The 19,440-nt window shown below is 30.0% G+C and overlaps 1 protein-coding gene across 3 annotated transcripts; it reads right to left on the reverse strand.

Annotated features, from left to right (window-relative positions):
* Positions 1-643: 643 nt before the first annotated feature.
* LOC145759352 (uncharacterized) lies at positions 644-18,787 on the reverse strand. Of its 3 annotated transcripts, none has more exons than XM_082573161.1 (24): positions 18,695-18,787; positions 17,998-18,054; positions 11,028-11,147; positions 10,735-10,815; positions 9,966-10,085; positions 8,777-8,947; positions 8,409-8,567; positions 8,028-8,132; positions 6,868-7,650; positions 6,556-6,714; positions 6,246-6,350; positions 5,070-5,855; positions 4,758-4,916; positions 4,519-4,635; positions 4,372-4,423; positions 4,088-4,233; positions 3,783-3,908; positions 3,062-3,159; positions 2,797-2,979; positions 2,483-2,712; positions 2,020-2,108; positions 1,819-1,879; positions 1,675-1,740; positions 644-1,543 (listed from the first exon to the last, which is right to left on the reverse strand). In XM_082573161.1, exons 1-24 carry the CDS (start codon positions 18,698-18,700, stop codon positions 1,464-1,466), a joined length of 4,059 nt encoding a protein of 1,352 aa, XP_082429287.1. In that variant the 5' UTR covers positions 18,701-18,787; the 3' UTR covers positions 644-1,463. The 3 variants fall into 3 exon arrangements, with proteins under 3 accessions (XP_082429287.1, XP_082429286.1, XP_082429288.1); XM_082573160.1 differs by having other exon boundaries at positions 2,797-2,985; XM_082573162.1 differs by lacking the exons at positions 644-1,543; positions 1,675-1,740; positions 1,819-1,879; positions 2,020-2,108; positions 2,483-2,712 and having other exon boundaries at positions 2,850-2,985; positions 3,079-3,159.
* Between the last annotated feature and the right edge of the window lie 653 nt (positions 18,788-19,440).

Here is a 19,440-nt window from a genome sequence, read left to right on the forward strand (position 1 = left end):
TATTACATAATAAAACACTTATTTAAGACAAACAAAAACAACTTATTCTTTCTTTATAACGTCGTCACAAAGTTTAAATGCATCCACTTAATTGTTTTTTAATTCTGACATCACTAAGTTCCTGTTTATGACGTTTTACAACTATTTGTTTTGGCGTGTTTCCAGTAACCGATTTGTGACAGAATTCATAACCTCTGTTTTTCAAAGAAATAAAAATATCGAACTTAGATTTTAATTAACTCAATATAATTAACGTAACAAATAAAAAAAATATTTAAGAATTTTTATTATCTTAACCTAATGTTCGATAAATAATTTGTCAATGGGCTTTGACTGAAGAATTCACTTCATTTATATTGACTTAAATGCTACAACGTGGAAGCGCATAGACACCTGTAGAGGCTGTAGTAAAGCAAAGTGTTTCGATCATTGCACTATGCCGACGGTTAACTTTACTATAACATTAACAATTAATTTAGGTACGAAGTATCGCATTAATTTGTTTCTACCAGTTGTTTGGCCAAATACAGATATTGCAATAGTTTAATAATAGCTACGCCTGACTAAAGCCTATGGATAACCTTTTATATTTCGTTAATAAGGCAAAAGAGAGCATATTACTAATGGGTGTTGTTCTAACCTATAACAATTAAACTCATTTTATTCTAATTATAGTTTTTAAAACAAAATTTACTTCAAAATCTATTAAAACATGCAACATTTTAAGTTCTAAAAACTAACAAAAATCTATCAGTGCAAATAGAATAAAAATGTTAATATAAAATGTTTACAAAAATGTATGCAACTATTTCAATAAGCACAACTTTGCCGTATAAAAAATTCAATAAATAGGGCCATAAATTTGATTATACGAAAAGAGAACTTGAAAAGACAAGGTCCAAAAATCTCATAAAATAACCAAAAGGCAAGGCCTAAAATCCTAGGAAATAAAAACAAACTAGAAAACAAAGCTAAAAATCTATCGATAAAAACACAAATCATAAACACCTACAAAATAACCAACTAAAAAAAGCAAGGCATACAATCTTAAAAAATTTACTAAAAAAACAAGGCATAGGCTACAATCTTAAAGAATTAACTAAAAAAAGCAAGTCACAAAATTTCTCTTACAGCAAGATTAAAGGCAACAAAAACATGTTATAAGTGCTATGAGTAAAATATAAAAATATGAAGAAAAGTGTTAAATATAACTGAGAAAAAAAATGTTGATTACAAAAGTTAAATAAAAAAAAGGTAAAATTTAAATATGAATTTGACATAAAATTTAAATTGCATAATGTGCTTGTATAAAAGATAATAAATAAAAATAGGAAAAATTATAAGGCAAGAATAAGATTTGAACTCTTCAATTAGTTACTAGAAAGTAAAAACAGTTAACTCTTTTAAAGTTGTAAGTAACTAGCAAGAGCCACAATTACTATTTAAGTATAAAAAGTTTGTAACTAATCAGAAAAATTATATTCTTCAATTTTTTTAGCCAACACATTACTTTTGTCGATCTTGGTGTCTTTAAAATGGATAGCTAAAAACAAAAAGTGTTAAATATAATTGAATACCATAATTATTAAAAACTAGGTTTTTATGTTGTTAGGAACTGTTTGTACCACCACATTTAATTATTAAAATATGCATTCCTACACAAAAAAAACATACCAGTAGATGTTAATTTTACTGTAGAGTTGTCTCCAATGTTAACCTGAAATTTTGGTCCTAAACTTCCTAGACAAACAATTTAGAAGGTAGTCATGCATTGTAAAATCTTGAAAAATAAAAAGTTGGTTTAAACACAAAACTGACCTTGTGGAGGATTAGTAGAGGTTGGAAAAGGTCCGGTGGAAGTAGATGGAAGACATTCACCCTAAAAACAAAAGTATTCAATTAAAACAGTAAAAATTGTATAATACAATTAGCAAGCATTTTGTGCACCTTTAAACGGTCAATTTTTTTTAAAAGATATAATAAAGAACAATTTTAATAAAAAAAAATTTTTTAGCTTACTGCATCTTCCACATCACTGGTCTGCTTACTAGAACCCTGAATTTGTTGATCTTTTTTGGGCTCAGTATTTTGTGATTTGCCTTTTGTTTCTACACGAGAAATTATCAAATTAGTCTTTTAATAAACTTTATGAAAAAATATAAATATAAATAAGTTTTCCGTAAGATATTGTTAAACTTAAATTAGAAACAACAATATTAAATATATTAAAAATTAAACTAAAATTACAAATATTTGCTTATATATTATTTAAGGCTTATGTTTACTAATTTAATACATATATTACAGAATACAAAGAAAAGATTTGCTGTTTTTTACTGATTGTTGTTAAGTAATACTGTAAACAAACAATTTTCCTAACAACAATTTTCCAATTTTCCTAACAACAAACAATTTTCCTTTCAAGGTAAATGTTTTTCCTAACATTTACCTTGAAAAAAAGTTTAGATTTAATGTCACAAACCTGCTGGTTGTTGGATAATTTCGGGAAATTGAAATCCACCATCAACAACTTTATTAGATGAAAGATTTGTGACTGAATAAGTAAATATTATATCTGACAGGTTTTCATTTTCAAATCCAGGTTTGGAAGTTATCTTGATTACATCAGATTGATTAACTGTGCTCTCATAGGTCTTTGAAAAAGTTTCAAAATCCTTGTGGGAAATTGTGAACAACACCTCATCAATTTGTCTAAAAATATTAAGTCAGAATTTAAATAATAATGTTTTAAGCCTAAATAGTATGGTGAAGTCATAAAAACCATTAACAATTAACCTTATAGGAACAATCACAATGAAAACCGAACTTCCATTTGATTTAATGTTATCTTTGTTGTCCATAACAAACAATTTTAAATTTGATTTTTGTTCATGGTAACAATCAAATATTTTATCTTTTTGGGGATTTTCATTCTTGGCTTTATTTTTGTTCTTTCCAAATATCCAATCCTTTACAACCCTAAACCTTAAACAAGAAAAGCATTTAAATGAAAATGTTTTTACAGACAGGTTTTTTTAAACAAAATATATTTATTATTTACAAAGATAAATGATCAACTTGAAACTGAATTGTTCGAGAATCTCCCAAAAAAACTTCAGCAATATCTTCCCAAACTGTTCCATCCTGACTTACTTGAGGCTTAAAAAATAAAAAAAACATATTAAAAAAAACTTGATTGCAAAATAGACCACACCCAATGTTATAGTTTAAATTATTGAGGTTAAACTAACACTTTTTTTTATACCCAATAACAGATGAAAATTACAAATTAGTATTTTTTTTTATATCTTTATCCTTGATGTGAAAAGGTCAACTTACAGTCTAAACACATCACCTCAACCCAGTCTCAATTGCCTTTTGCATTTTGGCTCATAAGGATATCATACCATTTATAGTGCCTAACTCAATGGCACTACAGCATAAGAGCAGTGAGAATCAAACCCAGGACCTCATGTAGTGTTGCAAGTGTTCTAACCACTACACCACCTTACATTACATGTGATCGAAAATAATAATTTGCTAGTTGAATAAAGCTTTTTTATTCTTTCTTAAGCTACTTTTATTACTCTCTTATTTCAAAAGTTAACGGACAAAAACTTAAATAGTTATAAACCGTAATTGAAAAACAGAATCCAGTTGTTAAAATACTCAAAATTTATCCTGCTAGTCTTTTACTTAAAGCAAATCGATTTCGACAAAATTTTACTATATATGGTAATTTCTAATTCCATCCTAAACAAAATTTACAAAAACAAAATTACCGTGACTACACAGGTTCCAGTTGTTGAGTAAAATGGAGTGGAAAGAGATATTGTAACTGGAACCTTGAACTTTAATCCATGTGGCAAGCATTCAAATTGAGGAGTCAACAAATATGTTGGATTTTTCTAAACAAAACAATAATATACTTAATAAAAAACATGGGATATACAATTTGACAATAATTTAAATGTTTTCTTTAAAAAAAATGTTATATTGCAAAAAAATTATTTTGAATATTCTAGTAATAAAAAAAAAATTTATGTAGTAAACAATATATGTAAAACAACTTTGTAAAAACAAACACCTTTATAGGGGGGGAAACATTATTGCATTGAACAACATGGACAGTAATTTGAACATCCTCAGTAAGTGCACCTTCAGGAATATCAATGTAACATCCTGATACTTCAACTCTGCCTCGTTTTACACCAACTATTTGACTTGTAGTGTCTTAATAACAATATGAGTTATTTTAATCTTAGTTTATTAAAAGAAACTGTAAACAATCAATGAAAACCCTAATTAGAAAACTGATTAAATCAATAAAACTAAAGATAAAAATTAAATAAAGTATTATGGCAAACTTACCAGATATGTCCTCATATATAACTTCAATTCCTGATGCAGTTAAATCTTCAGCCTTTAAACAACAAAAAAACGTTTAAATCATACTTGAATTTTTCAATAATTTAGTTAATAATTTTACACATAAAAAGAACCTAGTTTCTTAATTACCTGGTTAGTTTTTAGTGTTACTGGTTTGGTTAATGATTGATCAGATTGATCTTGTGCAATGGAGTATTCTTCTGGCAAACCAAAAACTCCTCGTATTTTAGTAGTCGGTAAATTTAGCTGCATTAAATATTATACAACACATATCACATTTCTCATAACATTATTTAGAAATGCCAAATTGTATCAAAAACCTAAAAATCATAAAATTAAGCTACAAAATACAAAACCTATTTACAAACCTTTGCATTCTTATTTTTTGCAACTCTCAGTAATTCTCGTCCTTCAAAATCAACAACACAACCATAAAGGTCCAAACTTTTAATTTTGTGCAAACAATCACACAGCTTTGTGATGTCATCAAGTGAGAGTTTGTTGAATCTTAGGTTCATATAACTAACCTAATATTTAGTAAATTTGTAAAATTGTTTTATTACAAGTACTTACTAGAATCAACTAAATCTATAAAATAAAGAATTGTTTAAAACTAATTTTTAAATATCTTAACTAATTTAAAACAAAAATTGTACAAGAACAAAAAAGTATTTGTTTACCTTTATGCTTGATTTTTCTTTTATTATCGGAAGAACTTGGTAAGAAAACATTGCTAAACTGCCATCCTTAAACCTTGGATGTACTTCTAACTCCACTGGTTTAATTGAAAGTTGAAGGATTTCAACGAGACTTGTAACATCATTGGGATAAAGATCATTATCGATACTCACGTTTGAAGGTAAATGTTCAATAACCCAATCTACAAGTTCTTTTCCATATTCTTTTGTTAATTCATACAAAAAAAAAAAATTTGATGTATACTTTTTCTCTAAATAATGACTGACATAGTTGAACAAAATATTTCTCTTTGGTGCTAAATCAGTTTCTAAACCCAACATCTTCTTTACTTCCTTTGAGTTTTGTTCATTACACAAACCATAAAGAAATTTGCATAAATTAAACTGCATAGTTTTTGATTTTAAACGCTCCATTAACCAGGTAAATGTGGATTCAAATTCATCCAGAGAAAGACGCTGAATCATGTAAACTGCACAGAGAAAGTCTTGCCAATCTAAATTTGAATATTTCATGTGTTCTACCCCTTTAAATAGGTTTTGTCTAGTTTTAGCATTTTTAAATCCTTTTAACCTTCCCCAGTGATCAATTTTTTTAGATCCATAGTTTTCAAATACAATTTCTTTTTCCATTATTCCGTTGTAGGCTAGTTTAGTCAACTTGGTCAACTCTTCACTGCTAGTCTGCCCAGATTTAAAGCAGTCTTGGGTAAATTTCAACATTTTACTTGTCATTGTTGTGGTTACAAAAGGATCATCAGTTTTATTTGCCTGAATAAAATAATCAGATTTCATTTCTGCAGTTTTAAGACATAAAATTGAATTTCGACTAAAATTTTGACAAGAAAGTTAAATTGAATTATAAAAAGTAAGTAAGGCACTTTCTAGTAATCTATTATCTGCTGTGTTGTTATTGTTAATATTAATATCATGACATTATGTTGCACACTGTATTTTTTATTACCAATAATGTAAGTTACTTAGCTTTTTGTTCTTTTTGTTAAAATCTTGGGTTTAAACCCTTTTACATTTCAAATATTTAATATAATAAATGTAAAGTGGTATAAAAATAAAAGTTGTAAATAAACTGGTATGATAAACTGGTAAATTATTGTTCCATGCTCTCTCTCTACATAGAAGTTCAGCAAAATTTTATATTACCTGAGTAGATGTTAGCTTGACTATATCTGTAGTTAGTTGATCAGATGGTTTTTGTAGATTTAAATAATATCCAGGTAAACCATGAACACCTGTTATTATAGTTTTCTAAAAAAAGTAACATTTTAATAACATTGATCTTATATGTGTAAGTTACATGTCATTCCAAAATAAGTTTTATCAGCATACGTTTAATTAATTAAATGAAATTTAGCACAAAAATAGTTATTTAAAGCTAATACTAAACAAAATAAATAAGGTTTTTTGTAAAATTGAATTATTTTGCATTAAGTTTGTTTACATATTTACAAACCTTTGCATTCTTATATCTTGCAACTCTCAGTAACTCTCGCCCTTTAGAATCAATATCACAACCAACAAGCCATAATCTTTTAATTTTGTGTAAACAATTACATAGCTTTGTGATGTCATCAAGTGAGAGTTTGTTGTAACTTAGGTCCATAAAACTAACCTAATATTTAGTAAATTTGTAAAATTGTTTTATTACAAGTACTTACTAGAATCAACTAAATCTATAAAATAAAGAATTGTTTAAAACTAATTTTTAAATATCTTAACTAATTTAAAACAAAAATTGTACAAGAACAAAAAAGTATTTGTTTACCTTTATGCTTGATTTTTCTTTTATTATCGGAAGAACTTGGTGAGAAAACATTGCTAAACTGTCATCCCTAAAAGTTAGATAATAAACAATTAACTCCAATGGTTTAATTGAAAGTTGAAGGATTTTAGCGAGACTTGTAACATCATTGGGATAAATATCATCACTGATATTCATGATTGAAGGTAAATGTTCGCTAACCCAATCTGCAAGTTCTCTTCCATATTCTTTTGTTGATTCATATAAAGAAACAAGATTTAGTGGACACTTTTGCTCTAAATGATAACTAAGGAAGTTAAACAAAATATTTCTCTTTGGTGCTATATCAGTTTCTAAATCCAACATCTTCTTTACCTTCTTTGAGTTTTGTTCATTACACAAACCATAAAGAAATTTGCACACATTACACTTTTTTGTTTTTAAATAGTCCATTAACCAGGTAAATGTGGATTCAAACTCATCCAGAGAAAGAGGTTGAATCATGTAAACTGCACAGAGAAAGTCTTGCCAATCTAAATTTGAATATTTCATGTGTTCTACCCCTTTAAATAGGTTTTGTCTAGTTTGAGCATTTTCAAATTCTTCGAATCTTCTCCAGTGATCAACTTTTTCAGGTCCAAAGTTTTCAAATACAATTTCTTTTTTCATTAGTCCGTTGTAGGCTAGTTTAGTCAACTTGGTCAACTCTTCACTGCTAGTCTGCCCAGATTTAAAGCAGTCTTGGATAAATGTCAACATTTTACATGTCATTGTTGTGGTTACAGAAGGATCATCAGCTTTATTTGCCTGAATAAAATAATCAGATTTTATTTCTGCAGTTTTAAGACATAAAATTGAATTTCTACTTAAATTTTGACAAGAAAGTTAAATTGAATTTTAATAAGTAAGTAAGGCACCTTCGAGTAATTTATTATCTGCTGTGTTGTTATTGTTAATATTAATATCATGATGTTGCACACTGTATTTTTTATTACTAATAATGTAAGTTAATTAGCTTTTTGTTTTTTTTGTTAAAATCTTGGGTTTAAACCCTATTACATTTCAAATATTTAAAATAATAAATGTAAAGTGGTATAAAAATAAAAGTTGTAAATAAACTTGTATGGTAAATTATTGTTCCATGCTCTCTCTCTACATAGAAGTTTAGCAAAATTTTATATTACCTGAGTAGATGTTAGTTTGACTATATCTGTAGTTAGTTGATCAGATGGTTCTTGTAGGTTTAAATAATCTTCAGGTAAACCATAAACACCTTTAATCTTATTTTTCTAATGAAATTAGCATTTTAATAATAAGGATCTTTTATGTTATAAGTTACATGTCATTCCAAAATAAGTTTTATCAGCATACGTTTAATAAATTAAATGAAATTTAGCACAAAAATAGTTATTTAAAGCTAATACTAAACAAAATAAATTAGGTTTTTGTAAAATTGAATTATTTTGCATTAGGTTTGTTTACATATTTAACAAACTTTACATATTTAACAAACATATTTAAAAATCATAAAATTAAGCTACAAAATACAAAACCTATTTACAAACCTCTGCATTCTTATTTCTTGCAACTTTCAGTAATTCTCGTCCTTCAAAATCAACAACACAACCATAAAGGTCCAAACTTTTAATTTTGTGCAAACAATCACACAGCTTTGTGATGTCATCAAGTGAGAGTTTGTTGAACCAAAGGTTAATGGAATGAACCTAATATTTAATAATTTATTTAAAACAGAGAGTTACAATAAATATCAGTTTTTTCATTTTTAAATATTTTAACGAATTTATTTATATTTAAACAAATACTTAAAATACAAAACTCTATTTACATTAATAAATTTCCTAAACCACATTTAAATAACAGAATTTTACTATTTACTTTCAATGCTAAAAGTAACAAAGAATTAAGTGGTCACCTTTATGTTTGATTTTTCTTTTATTATTGGAAGAACTTGGTGAGTAAACATTGTTAAACTGTCATCCTCAAAATTTGACTGTACATCTAACTCAACTGGTTCGGTTGAACTTTGTAATTTGTCAACAAGTTCAACAACATCTTCTGGATAAAAATTTCTTTTAACTTCAATCTATAAAAGTATAACATGTTAGTAATATATTTTGTAATAATTAGTTTAATACTTTTAACAAATTTAATTTTTACTAGTTAGCTAGCTTAAATATAGATTTATAAACAAAGACATTTGTATAAATTTAGGAAATATATAAACAAATAATATAATTCTCAAGGGGGTAAATTTGAACCACATGTTGTTGCAATAATTAAATGCAAGTCTAAAAAAAATTAGTATATACATTATACTAGTGGTCACAACCACCAGGCCCAGGCCCAGTGCCAGTTTGTCAACTGTTTGTTACCGGGCCATATACTTTTTCGAGTTAAAATGCTTTACAACAGAAAGGTGATTATTTTTTGATTTGTAAGCTTATTTTGTCTTTAAAACATTCAAAACTGTTAATCATCGATTTGATATAGAAATTAATTGCTTTAAACTTTATACATTTTTATTGGTGAATATTTGGATTTTTTAAGGGCTGTTTTGCAAAAAAATATTCAGTTTTAAATCGTTTCGCAATGCGAAAAAGGTTGCTGACCCCTGCTCTATACGAAGTTTTAATTGTTTACATTTTTTTAATTGGTGTTGTTAATTAAAGTTGTGTTTTTCAATATTTAAAGTATTACAATTTTATTAAGGTAGTTTGTGTACCAAACACCTAGTTCTTAAGTTGCCTTGTAAAACGAAGAAAATCAGCTTCAGACTTAGAAACACAACTTAACTAACAAAATATCTGATAATTTCTAAACAAAGAAACCTATGTAATTTGATACAACCATGGAATTCAACATAAAACTACACTAAGGAAATTATAAATAATTTAATTTTACTTCAACAAATAACAAGAATTTGTTTTAATTTATAAAAAAAACTTAAACTCATTTCATTTATATAAAGTGTAAATGGACAAGTAATTCTTCATACAAAAGTTTGTAATGTTTTAACTGCCATAAAAGAGCCGAGCTTTCCAAATCCTACACCTGCTATCTTATTTTTAGCAAAATTAGTTTGCAATTAATATAAAACTCACATAAGCTTCAGGTACAAATGTTTTTTGCCTAAATTCCTTTCTTTGTTCCATCGGTTCAGTTGTTTCAGCTTCATCCAAAATCTTCTCCTTTAAAGTAACTGAAACATTTTCGTCCAAGTCCTGCAAAATCATAAAATTTAATTAACATTTTAATATACTTTGTTAATTAAAATTATTTAAAGTAAACAGTTGTTATTGCATGATGTATATTTACACAATAACTCATGCAAGCTTGTACTACAGGTAGTAGTAAACTAATAGATGTGGGAAGTTGGAGGTGCGGTAAAGATCGAGGCCATTTGTAAAAGTTATCAAAAAATCGCTTAATGCAGAAATGGGTGGAATTTTTTTCCCTAATCTTCCCTTGCGTCTTATAATCGATTTTGCATGATTGCTTAACCTTTATAGTGAATCCCACATCATCCCTTAGCTCTTTAGGTAAATACCAAATTTATCCCATACAAAATAATTTCATTCTGTTCCGCATTCCGCAAATTTTTGTTAATGTTTACATTTGGTCCCCATCCCCTATTTTAGTATTGTTAATATTGGTGTCTCGTTATTTAAATTCAATTAAAAAAAAACTTTTTTAAAAACAGATCAAACTGTCAAGCTGTTTGAAAGTAATAAATAATGACAGACAAAAAATTTTAATTATTTACATCTTTTGGATTGGTGTTGTTAACATAAATTAATATTTTAGAAGATTGCAAAGAAATATGTTTTTTTTGTTTATTAGCTTTGTCTTAAAAGTTTTATCTAAACTTACGGAGGATTTATTAAATTCTTTCTCCCACTTTGCGGGTTCAGTTGTTTTCGTTTCATCCCATTTTTTTATTGTCTTTGAATCCTATATCATAAGAAAAACAGAATATAACATTTTTAAAATAAATTTTAGCTTGATTTTATTATTTTATTTGTACATAAAGTGTAAATGGACAAGTAATTCTTCATACAAAAGTTTGTAATGTTTTAACTGCCATAAAAGAGCCGAGTTTTCCAAATCCTATACCTGCCATCTTATTTTTAGCAAAATTAGTTTGCAATTAATATAAAACTCACATAAGCTTCAGGTACAAATGTTTTTTGCCTAAATTCCTTTCTTTGTTCCATCGGTTCAGTTGTTTCAGCTTCATCCAAAATCTTCTCCTTTAAAGTAACTGAAACATTTTCGTCCAAGTCCTGCAAAATCATAAAATTTGATTAACATTTTAATATACTTTGTTAATTAAAATTATTTAAAGTAAACAGTTGTTATTGCATGATATATATTTACACAAAAACTCATGCGAGCTTGTACTACAGGTAGTAGTAAACTACGAGATGTGGAAAGTTGAAGGTGCGGTAAATATCGAGGCCATTTGTAATTGTTAACAAAAAATCGCTGAATGTGGAAATGATGATTTTATTTATCCCTTGCGTCTTTTAAAGATTAAACTTTTAAAGATTATTAAATTTAAAAAAAAATGATGTAACATTATTGACAGTAGTTTAAATTACAATCCAACAATAAGGTAACCCGTGTACAAAACACCTAGTTCACAAAGTCACCCTTTATAACAATGAAGCTAATTTGATCAGCTTTAGAAATACAACTTTACTACTAAAGACAATAACCCACAAGTCCTGACAATTTCTAAACTAGGTTACCTATGTGGTTTAATATTGTCGTAGAATTTTACCAGAAATTACACAAACAAAGTTATTTAATTGTTTTCATAAATTTTTAAAAACTTATTTTTATCTAAAGTGGTAAAAAAATTTCCAATAATTAAAACAACATCCCAAAAAAAAAAAAAAAAAATAATTTATTTTAAAAATAATCTTAGTAATTTAACAATCAAGATATTTTAATTGCTGTCCTTATCTTCACTTTCACTTGAATTTTCAGACAAATTAGTGGAAGACTGTGAAGGATTATATTAAAAATAAAATAAAAAATATTAACAATGGTATTTCATACTCATTAAAAAAATAATAAGTTTTCAACATAATATTACTTGCCCTATTTTATTTGATATTACCTTTTTACATAGGCACTTAAGCCACAACAAAAATAAAATGACCCAATATAATCAGTTTTACAATTATGAATATAACTGTAGCGTATTTTATATTTAATAAACACACTTTTTTTCAGTATATACAATTTAATTAACGACTTAATATCTCATTCAAATAGAATCTCGTCAGTAAACATAAAACAAAGAAAAACAATAATATAATTCATTTGTGAAAAACAACCCTCTTATCTTAAACAAGAACATTATCAACTAGTCTGAGAAATGGGGGCAAAACTAAAGGCGTAGTGACGTAGACTAAAAAGGCGTTAAACCGGAACGATTACGTCACAAAACATTGTAAATAGGCAACAAAGCAAACAACCACTTACGTTACATTCTTCCCCTCCCAATATTTTAAAAAGGCACAAAATAAGAAAAGAACATATACATTGTAAACAAGAAATAACACTAACTAAAATTTTAACAAATAGATACAGAGTATAAGACCACAATCAGCGATATCTATGGGGTTTATTTATAATACGCCCTCGGCGGGATGTTTGTAAGTTTACATTATTATGGTCAGTGTTTATTACTTGAAAATGACTGTTTTGTGTTTGTTTTCCGTTATTTTGGTACCAGTTACTTGGTAGTTTTAATGTATAACGCCAAAGACGATTTCGGTTTACAACCTTTGGCTTGTGTTTGGGGGATTGTCTTATGCGGTAAACAACATCGTTTATCCGATTTGTTACCATATATGGGCCTTGCCAAAGCAATGTCAATTTCGGCGAAAGTCCCTTCTTTCGTTGTGGGCAATGTAGCCACACTGGTTCGTGCTCCTGAAGTATTTTGGTTAATGTTGTACGGTCGTAATATTTCTTCATTCTAAGGCCCGAAAATTGGAGCTTCTCTCTAGCGAATTCATGAGCTTCGTCTATGTCCTGTTCAACTTTCTTAACAAATTCACATGTAGAATATTTCGTTTTCTGCGCACGTCCATATAAAAAGTCGAATGGCAAATTTAACTCCCTTCCAAACATCAGCTTCGCAGGGGTAAAACCGGTACTTTCATGAACGGCAGTTCGGTACGCCATTAAAATATATGGCAGATGTTCGTCCCAGTCGCGTTGATTTTTGTTAACGGAAATTGCTAATTGCGCTTCCAAAGTACGATTAAATCTCTCGACCATGCCATCAGCTTGTGGCCAATATGGCGTTGTTCTAGTTTTGTTGATGTCAAAAGCTTTTAACATTTCTTGAAATAGAAGAGATGTAAAATTACTTCCTTGATCCGTTAATATTTCGCACGGTACTCCAAAACGCAAAAAACACTGTTTTATAAGAGATTTGGCAATTGTTTGAGCTTCTTGGTTCGGAAGGGGGTAAGCTTCAGGCCATTTCGTGAAGTAGTCCATAACTACTAATATATATTTATTTTCTTGGTAGGAGTTTGGTAATGGGCCCATAACGTCTATTGCTATTCTTTCCCATGGGTAGCCGACTTGATGAAGCTTCATGGGTTCTTTTTGTTTGTTCACAGGACCTTTTCTTGAAGAACATTTAAAACAGTTTCTACAAAAATTTGCAACGTCAGTTGCACAGCTATTCCAATGAAATTTTTGACGTAATCGTTCAAGAGTTTTTTTTATTCCAAAATGCCCAGAAGTGGCGCTTCCATGCATAATTTCCAAGATTAGATTTTTATGGCACTTCGGAACAATAAGTTGTGGAAAGGTTTCGGTCCCGTTTGAGTTTTCCCATTGTCGATACAACTCCCATTGGTGATATCCCATTGGTGATAATACGACTTGGCAGTTTGACTTAAGGGAGAAACTTTATTCCACTCCGGCCTTTCTTCACCCGATTCTTTCCACGTTAAAATGTGTTTAATATCTGGATCGCACAACTGAGCATCACGCAAATTTTCAATGGTAACTTCGTTTTTGTTACTTGATGACACTCGTATATTTTTTTGAATAGTATTGCAGCTTTTATTTTCCAATCGTTCACAGTAATGACAGCTGAATTCTTCGCAAGGCCTTCTAGACAAAGCATCCGCATTTTTATGTTGTGCGCCAGGTCTGTGTGAAATCTCAATATCGTATTGTTCTAATCGCTCTAACCAGCGAGCCATTTGGCCTTCAGGATTTCTAAAATTGAGTAGCCATCTAAGTGATCCATGGTCACTTCTAATTTGAACAGTTCCGCCGTAGATAAAAATGAAAGTGTTCTACTGCTTTAACTATAGCCAAAAGTTCTTTTCTTGTTGTACAATAGTTTTTTTCTGGCTTTGAAAATGCTTTGGTGTAGTATTCTATAACACTTTCTTTTCCATGTTCATTAATTTGGCTAAGAACAGCTCCAATTGCAAAATTGCTGGCATCAGCATCAATAATAAACTGACCTTCTGTTTTAGCAAAACTCAGCACAGGCGCCCTGTAAGAGATTTTTTTAAGCTCTCGAATGAATTTTTGCAAATCGTGTCCCATAAAAATGCTGTATTTTTTTCCAACAAAGTGTATAACGGACTAGCTAAATCGGCAAAGTTTTTTATAAATTTCCTGTAGTAAGAAGCTAGTCCCAAAAAACTTTGTAACTCTTTTACTGTCGTTGGTTGTGGCCAGTCTTTGACAGCTTTTGTTTTTTCTGGTGACGTCGATATACCACTTGAAGATATAACGTGTCCCAAATATTCGACTTGTCTACAAAATAGACTACACTTTTTTGGGTTAAGTCTAAGGTTTACGTTATCCAGCCGTTGAAAAATCAGTTCTAGATTTTCGTACAATTTTTGAAACGTTGTTGCGTGAACTAAAATATCGTCTAGATAGACTATACAAACTGAGCTTGGTATTCCGCCAAGTACTTGATCCATTAATCGTTCAAATGTACTTGGGCTGTCGCAGAGTCCAAACGGCATTACATTAAATTCATAAAGCCTGTTACCTGTTGAAAATGCAGTTTTTTCCTTATCCTTGGGGTTTACCAACACTTGCCAATACCCACATTTTAAATCTAGCGTTGCAAACCAAGATGATCCTCTAACAGAGTCCAATATAGAGTCTATTCGTGGCAACGGATACGAGTCTTTCTTGGTTACGTTGTTAAGCTTTCGATAATCCACGCAAAAGCGCGTCGACCCATCTTTTTTATTTACTAAAACAACGGGTGAGCACCACGGGCTATACGATGGCGATATAACCCCGTCCTTTAGCATGTTTTTAATAAGCTCGTCCGCTTCTGTTTGTCTTGATTGTGGAAGGCGTCTAGGTCTTTGTTTGATTGCCGGTGCCGTTCCTGTATTGATGAAATGATAGGCCAACTTGGTAAACTGTTGTTTAGTAGAGTTTTTTGTTTTGACATATTTATTAATTAATTTCGTTATTTCGCCAGATTGTTCAGTGTTAACATAAGTCATTTCTCTTAGCTTCATATCTTCAGTTTCTTTATTATTGGGAAATACACTTTTGTGGTTGACGTTAACGGTTTGTTTTGGCGTAGATTTTTCAATTAATAACAATTTTACTGTTTCTTTATCATTCTGTAGCATAGCTGACATCAAGTTAATATTAAAACAATATTTTCTCAAAAGGTCTAGTCCAATAATCCCGTCGTCTTCTACATCGGCAACTAATGCAACGTGTCTGTAACATACAGAATTAAATCTCAAGTTTATTTCGCAACATCCGCGCACGTGCATTTTTTCACTCCCAATTCCATTTAAAACCACATTAGAGGGTTTAAGCATTATATTAAGTTTTTGAACAGATCGATAATTTATAACTGTGGCATCTGCGCCCGTGTCTACCAGCATAATACATTGGAAGTTTTTTATGTAGACCTTGCAATACAGTCCGTTTTGTCGTTTGGTCGTGGCAGCACTAACTTTTATTGTTTGGGTATCTTCTTTAATAGTCGAACTTTTACCCAAGAGTTCGACTATTGGTCGTTTCCCGATCTATTAAAACTCGTTCGCTCTTGGCGATAATTTCTTGGTCTATTGTAAGATGTATGTCTTTGTTTCTCAATGGTCTTAGCCAGTTGTTGAATTGAATGACGAATTGATTTTATTTCTTCGCCCAAGTCGGTGCCCTTGTCATTAACAGTAATCGTCCACATAGGTCTATTTTGAGTCTGCCGTGTGTTACCTTCCAGCTCTAACTTTAACGCTACCTTTAAAGCTTCTTCCAACGACCGAGGTTTGTACAATTTTAATGAAGAGTAAAGATCCCAGTCAAATTGTAAAGCGTTTTTAAAGCAGTTAGCTTTTAGTAAATCCCTTTGTTTGATGTCGATGTTGTCATATACTGAGCACTGTTTGGTAATTGTATTAATTTCTTCTGCCAAATCCACCAGTTTTTCATTTTTTCCCCTTACTTTTGTGTGTAGCATTAATACTGGATCAATATATTTCTTTCCAAATTTTTGTTGCAGTTTGGCCCGGACAATTTTAAAGTTCTTTCGTTCCTCTGGAAGTAAACTAGTGACAACGCTCGAAGCCGAATTTCTTAAGTGCAAAGCCAATCGAATGCCTTTAGACTGCTCAGACCAACTATTAAATTCTGCGGCTAGTTCAAATCGTGCTATAGAATCTTCCCACGATGAGAGACCATCAAATGAATCGAGTACCAGCGTTTCGTGTTTTGGAATAATATCTTGGTTGCTACACACTGGTTTTGTTCCCTGAGACAGATATGTTTTTGACATTTCTCCTGCTATGTCACTTTCTCTTTTTGTGTCCTTTAAGACGTCTTCTGCTGCGGTTTTTACTTGAATCGTTGCTTCATTTAAAAGTGTTTGAATGTCTGGTTGCTCGTTATTTTTGTCACTAGGGGCAGGTGGCGCCATTACCGCTTCTTGAAGCAAAGCTATGGTTTTTATTTGTTCTTTAGTGAACGTTTTAACTTCTGTTTCAATTTCTTTATAGCGCTTTACAAGGTCTGTAGAAACTTCGTCAACACGGTTGTACATTTTTGTATAAAAATTGCCCATTTGATTTTTCAATTGTTCGTTGGGCGTAGTGACGTAGACTAAAAAGGCGTTAAACCGGAACGATTACGTCACAAAACATTGTAAATAGGCAACAAAGCAAACAACCACTTACGTTACATAACTATGGGTACCTATAAACGGGGACCAGAAGCTTCGGCCGTGAGAAGCTTCGGCCAGAAGGTTCGGCCTGCAAAAAACGCGGGGTGTCGGTGACGAAATTGCCGCGTAAAATGTCAGCTTAAGACCATATTTTACCGATATTCAAAATAAAATTTGACAAAAAGTATATTACATAAAAAAAATTTAATAAGTTGTTACGATAAATATAGAAGTTAGTTTTTAGAATATTTTTTTTTTTTTAAATTTTTGTTTCAAAAATGTATTTTTAAAACGGATTAAAGACGGGCGCTTATAGCCTGTATAATTTTTTATCTAATTGCGGGAAGTCCACAACGTAAAGCCCGCGTTTGATGTCAACGTAAGACCGTATTTTAATATAGAATGTGGAAAGTTAGATATCGAAGCCATATGTAATTGTTAACAATAAATCGCTGAATGTGGAAATGATGATTTTATTTATCCCTTGCATCTTTTAAAGATTAAACTTTTAAAGATTATTAAATTTAAAAAGAAATGGTGTTACATTATTGACAGTAGTTTAAATTACAATCCAACAATAAGGTAACCCGTGTACAAAACATGTAGTTCACAAAGTCACCCTTTATAACAAAGAAGCTAATTTGATCGGCTTTAGAAATACAACTTTACTACTAAAGACAATAACCCACAAGTCCTGACAATTTCTAAACAATAACACCTATGTGGATTAATATTGTCGTAGAATTTTACCAGAAATTACACAAACAAAGTTATTTAATTGTTTTCATAAATTTTTAAAAACTTATTTTTATCTAAAGTGGTAAAAAAATTTCCAATAATTAAAACAACATCCCAAAAAAAAACAAAACAAATAATTTATTTTAAAAATAATCTTAGTAATTCAACAATAAAAATATTTTAATTTCTGTCCTTACCTTATCTTCGCTTTCAAATGGATTTTCTGACAAATTAGTGGGAGACTGTGGGGGATTCTATTAAAAATAAAATAAAAAATATTAACAATGGTATTTTATATTCATTAAAAAAATAATAAGTTTTCAACATAATATTACTTGCCCTATTTTATTTGATATTACCTTTTTACAGGCACTTAAGCCACAACAAACATAAAATGACCCAATATAATCAGTTGTACAATCATGAATATAACTATGGGTACCTAAAAACTATACAAGATCGAATGGATCGAATGTATATCAAATGGTTATTAAAGGGACCAACAGGATCGCATAAATTAAACCCTAACCCCAACTTTCACCCATTCAGAATAACCGTAATACATTCAATTCATTCGGTGTATTTAATTTCTTTGATCCATTTAATTCTGTATATTTGCTGGGTATACAACCATGTTTACAGTTGAAAATGGTTTAATAATAAAACAACTCAAAAATAAGAGAGTCAAAGTAAGAAATTTTACTGGAGCATTTTTGTTTTATTCAATAATAATAATAAAAATACGATTTACAATTTAAACACCATTTTTTTACAAAGGTATATTAAATCATCAGCTGGGTATTTAATATTCCATGATTATAATAAATATCATAATAGCTTAAAAATACTTAATTTAAGTTAATAAAAAAACATAAATTTAGTGTTTTAACTTACATCCATGATTTACGGCGCTGATAGTCAATGTGCTTTAGTTTATGTTGTTGAATTAACTAAAATTACATTAATTTCCCAAGAATTATAAAGTTCCTGTATGAAAAAGCTTGTTTTGATAAATGAAAAAAAAAAAAAATCATATGTAAAATTTGACAAAAATTTGCATCTTTATCCTCAATATGTAAAGGTAGACGTCACAACCTAAACATAGAGTCACATTTGTTACCCCGACCCAGTTTTAAGTTGACCCTGGCAATTTGAGATGTTATTAATTTTAATTGCCTGGCAATTAAGCTATTAAATGATTGCCAGCTTAGCAGAAGTTCATAATGCTTTTAAAGCATCTTACCTAAGGGCCAGTCTGGAAAGTAGGGCAGTTTTCGACGAGATCTTGTGCGTGCAAGCGTAAAAAAATGCGTGACCGCGCGTGCACGCATATCAAAATTTCCGGTCTAGGCGTGCACGCTGATATATGTTAGCGTGTTTTAGGCGTCAGTACTGCGCGTGCACATTTTTTTAGGAAACCAGGCGTGCAAATCGCTAATTCCAGGCGTGCATTTTTTTTAATGAAAAAAATCTCGTGCGTGCACGCTGCCCTACTTTCCAGACTGGCCTAAGGGCATTACGGCATGAGAGCATTGGGGATTGAACCCAGGGCCTCAAATTGTGTAGAAAGTGTTCTGACCATTACACGAAGCTTTGTACATTGCTGAAAAATATTAAAAGTGAAAAATTCAGTATTAACT

This window comes from Corella eumyota, chromosome 7 (genome assembly GCF_963082875.1).
Source record: "Corella eumyota chromosome 7, kaCorEumy4.1, whole genome shotgun sequence".
NCBI classification, from domain to species: Eukaryota; Metazoa; Chordata; class Ascidiacea; order Phlebobranchia; family Corellidae; genus Corella; species Corella eumyota.

Bases quoted from the DNA above. Each gene is read 5' to 3' on its own strand.
- LOC145759352 (XM_082573160.1), bottom strand. The intron at 7,651-8,027 runs GTAATATAAAAT...TATTTTATTCAG, and splicing joins TCAAACTAACATCTACTCAG to GCAAATAAAGCTGATGATCC. The intron at 2,986-3,061 runs GTAAATAATAAA...TTCTTGTTTAAG, and splicing joins CAAGTTGATCATTTATCTTT to GTTTAGGGTTGTAAAGGATT.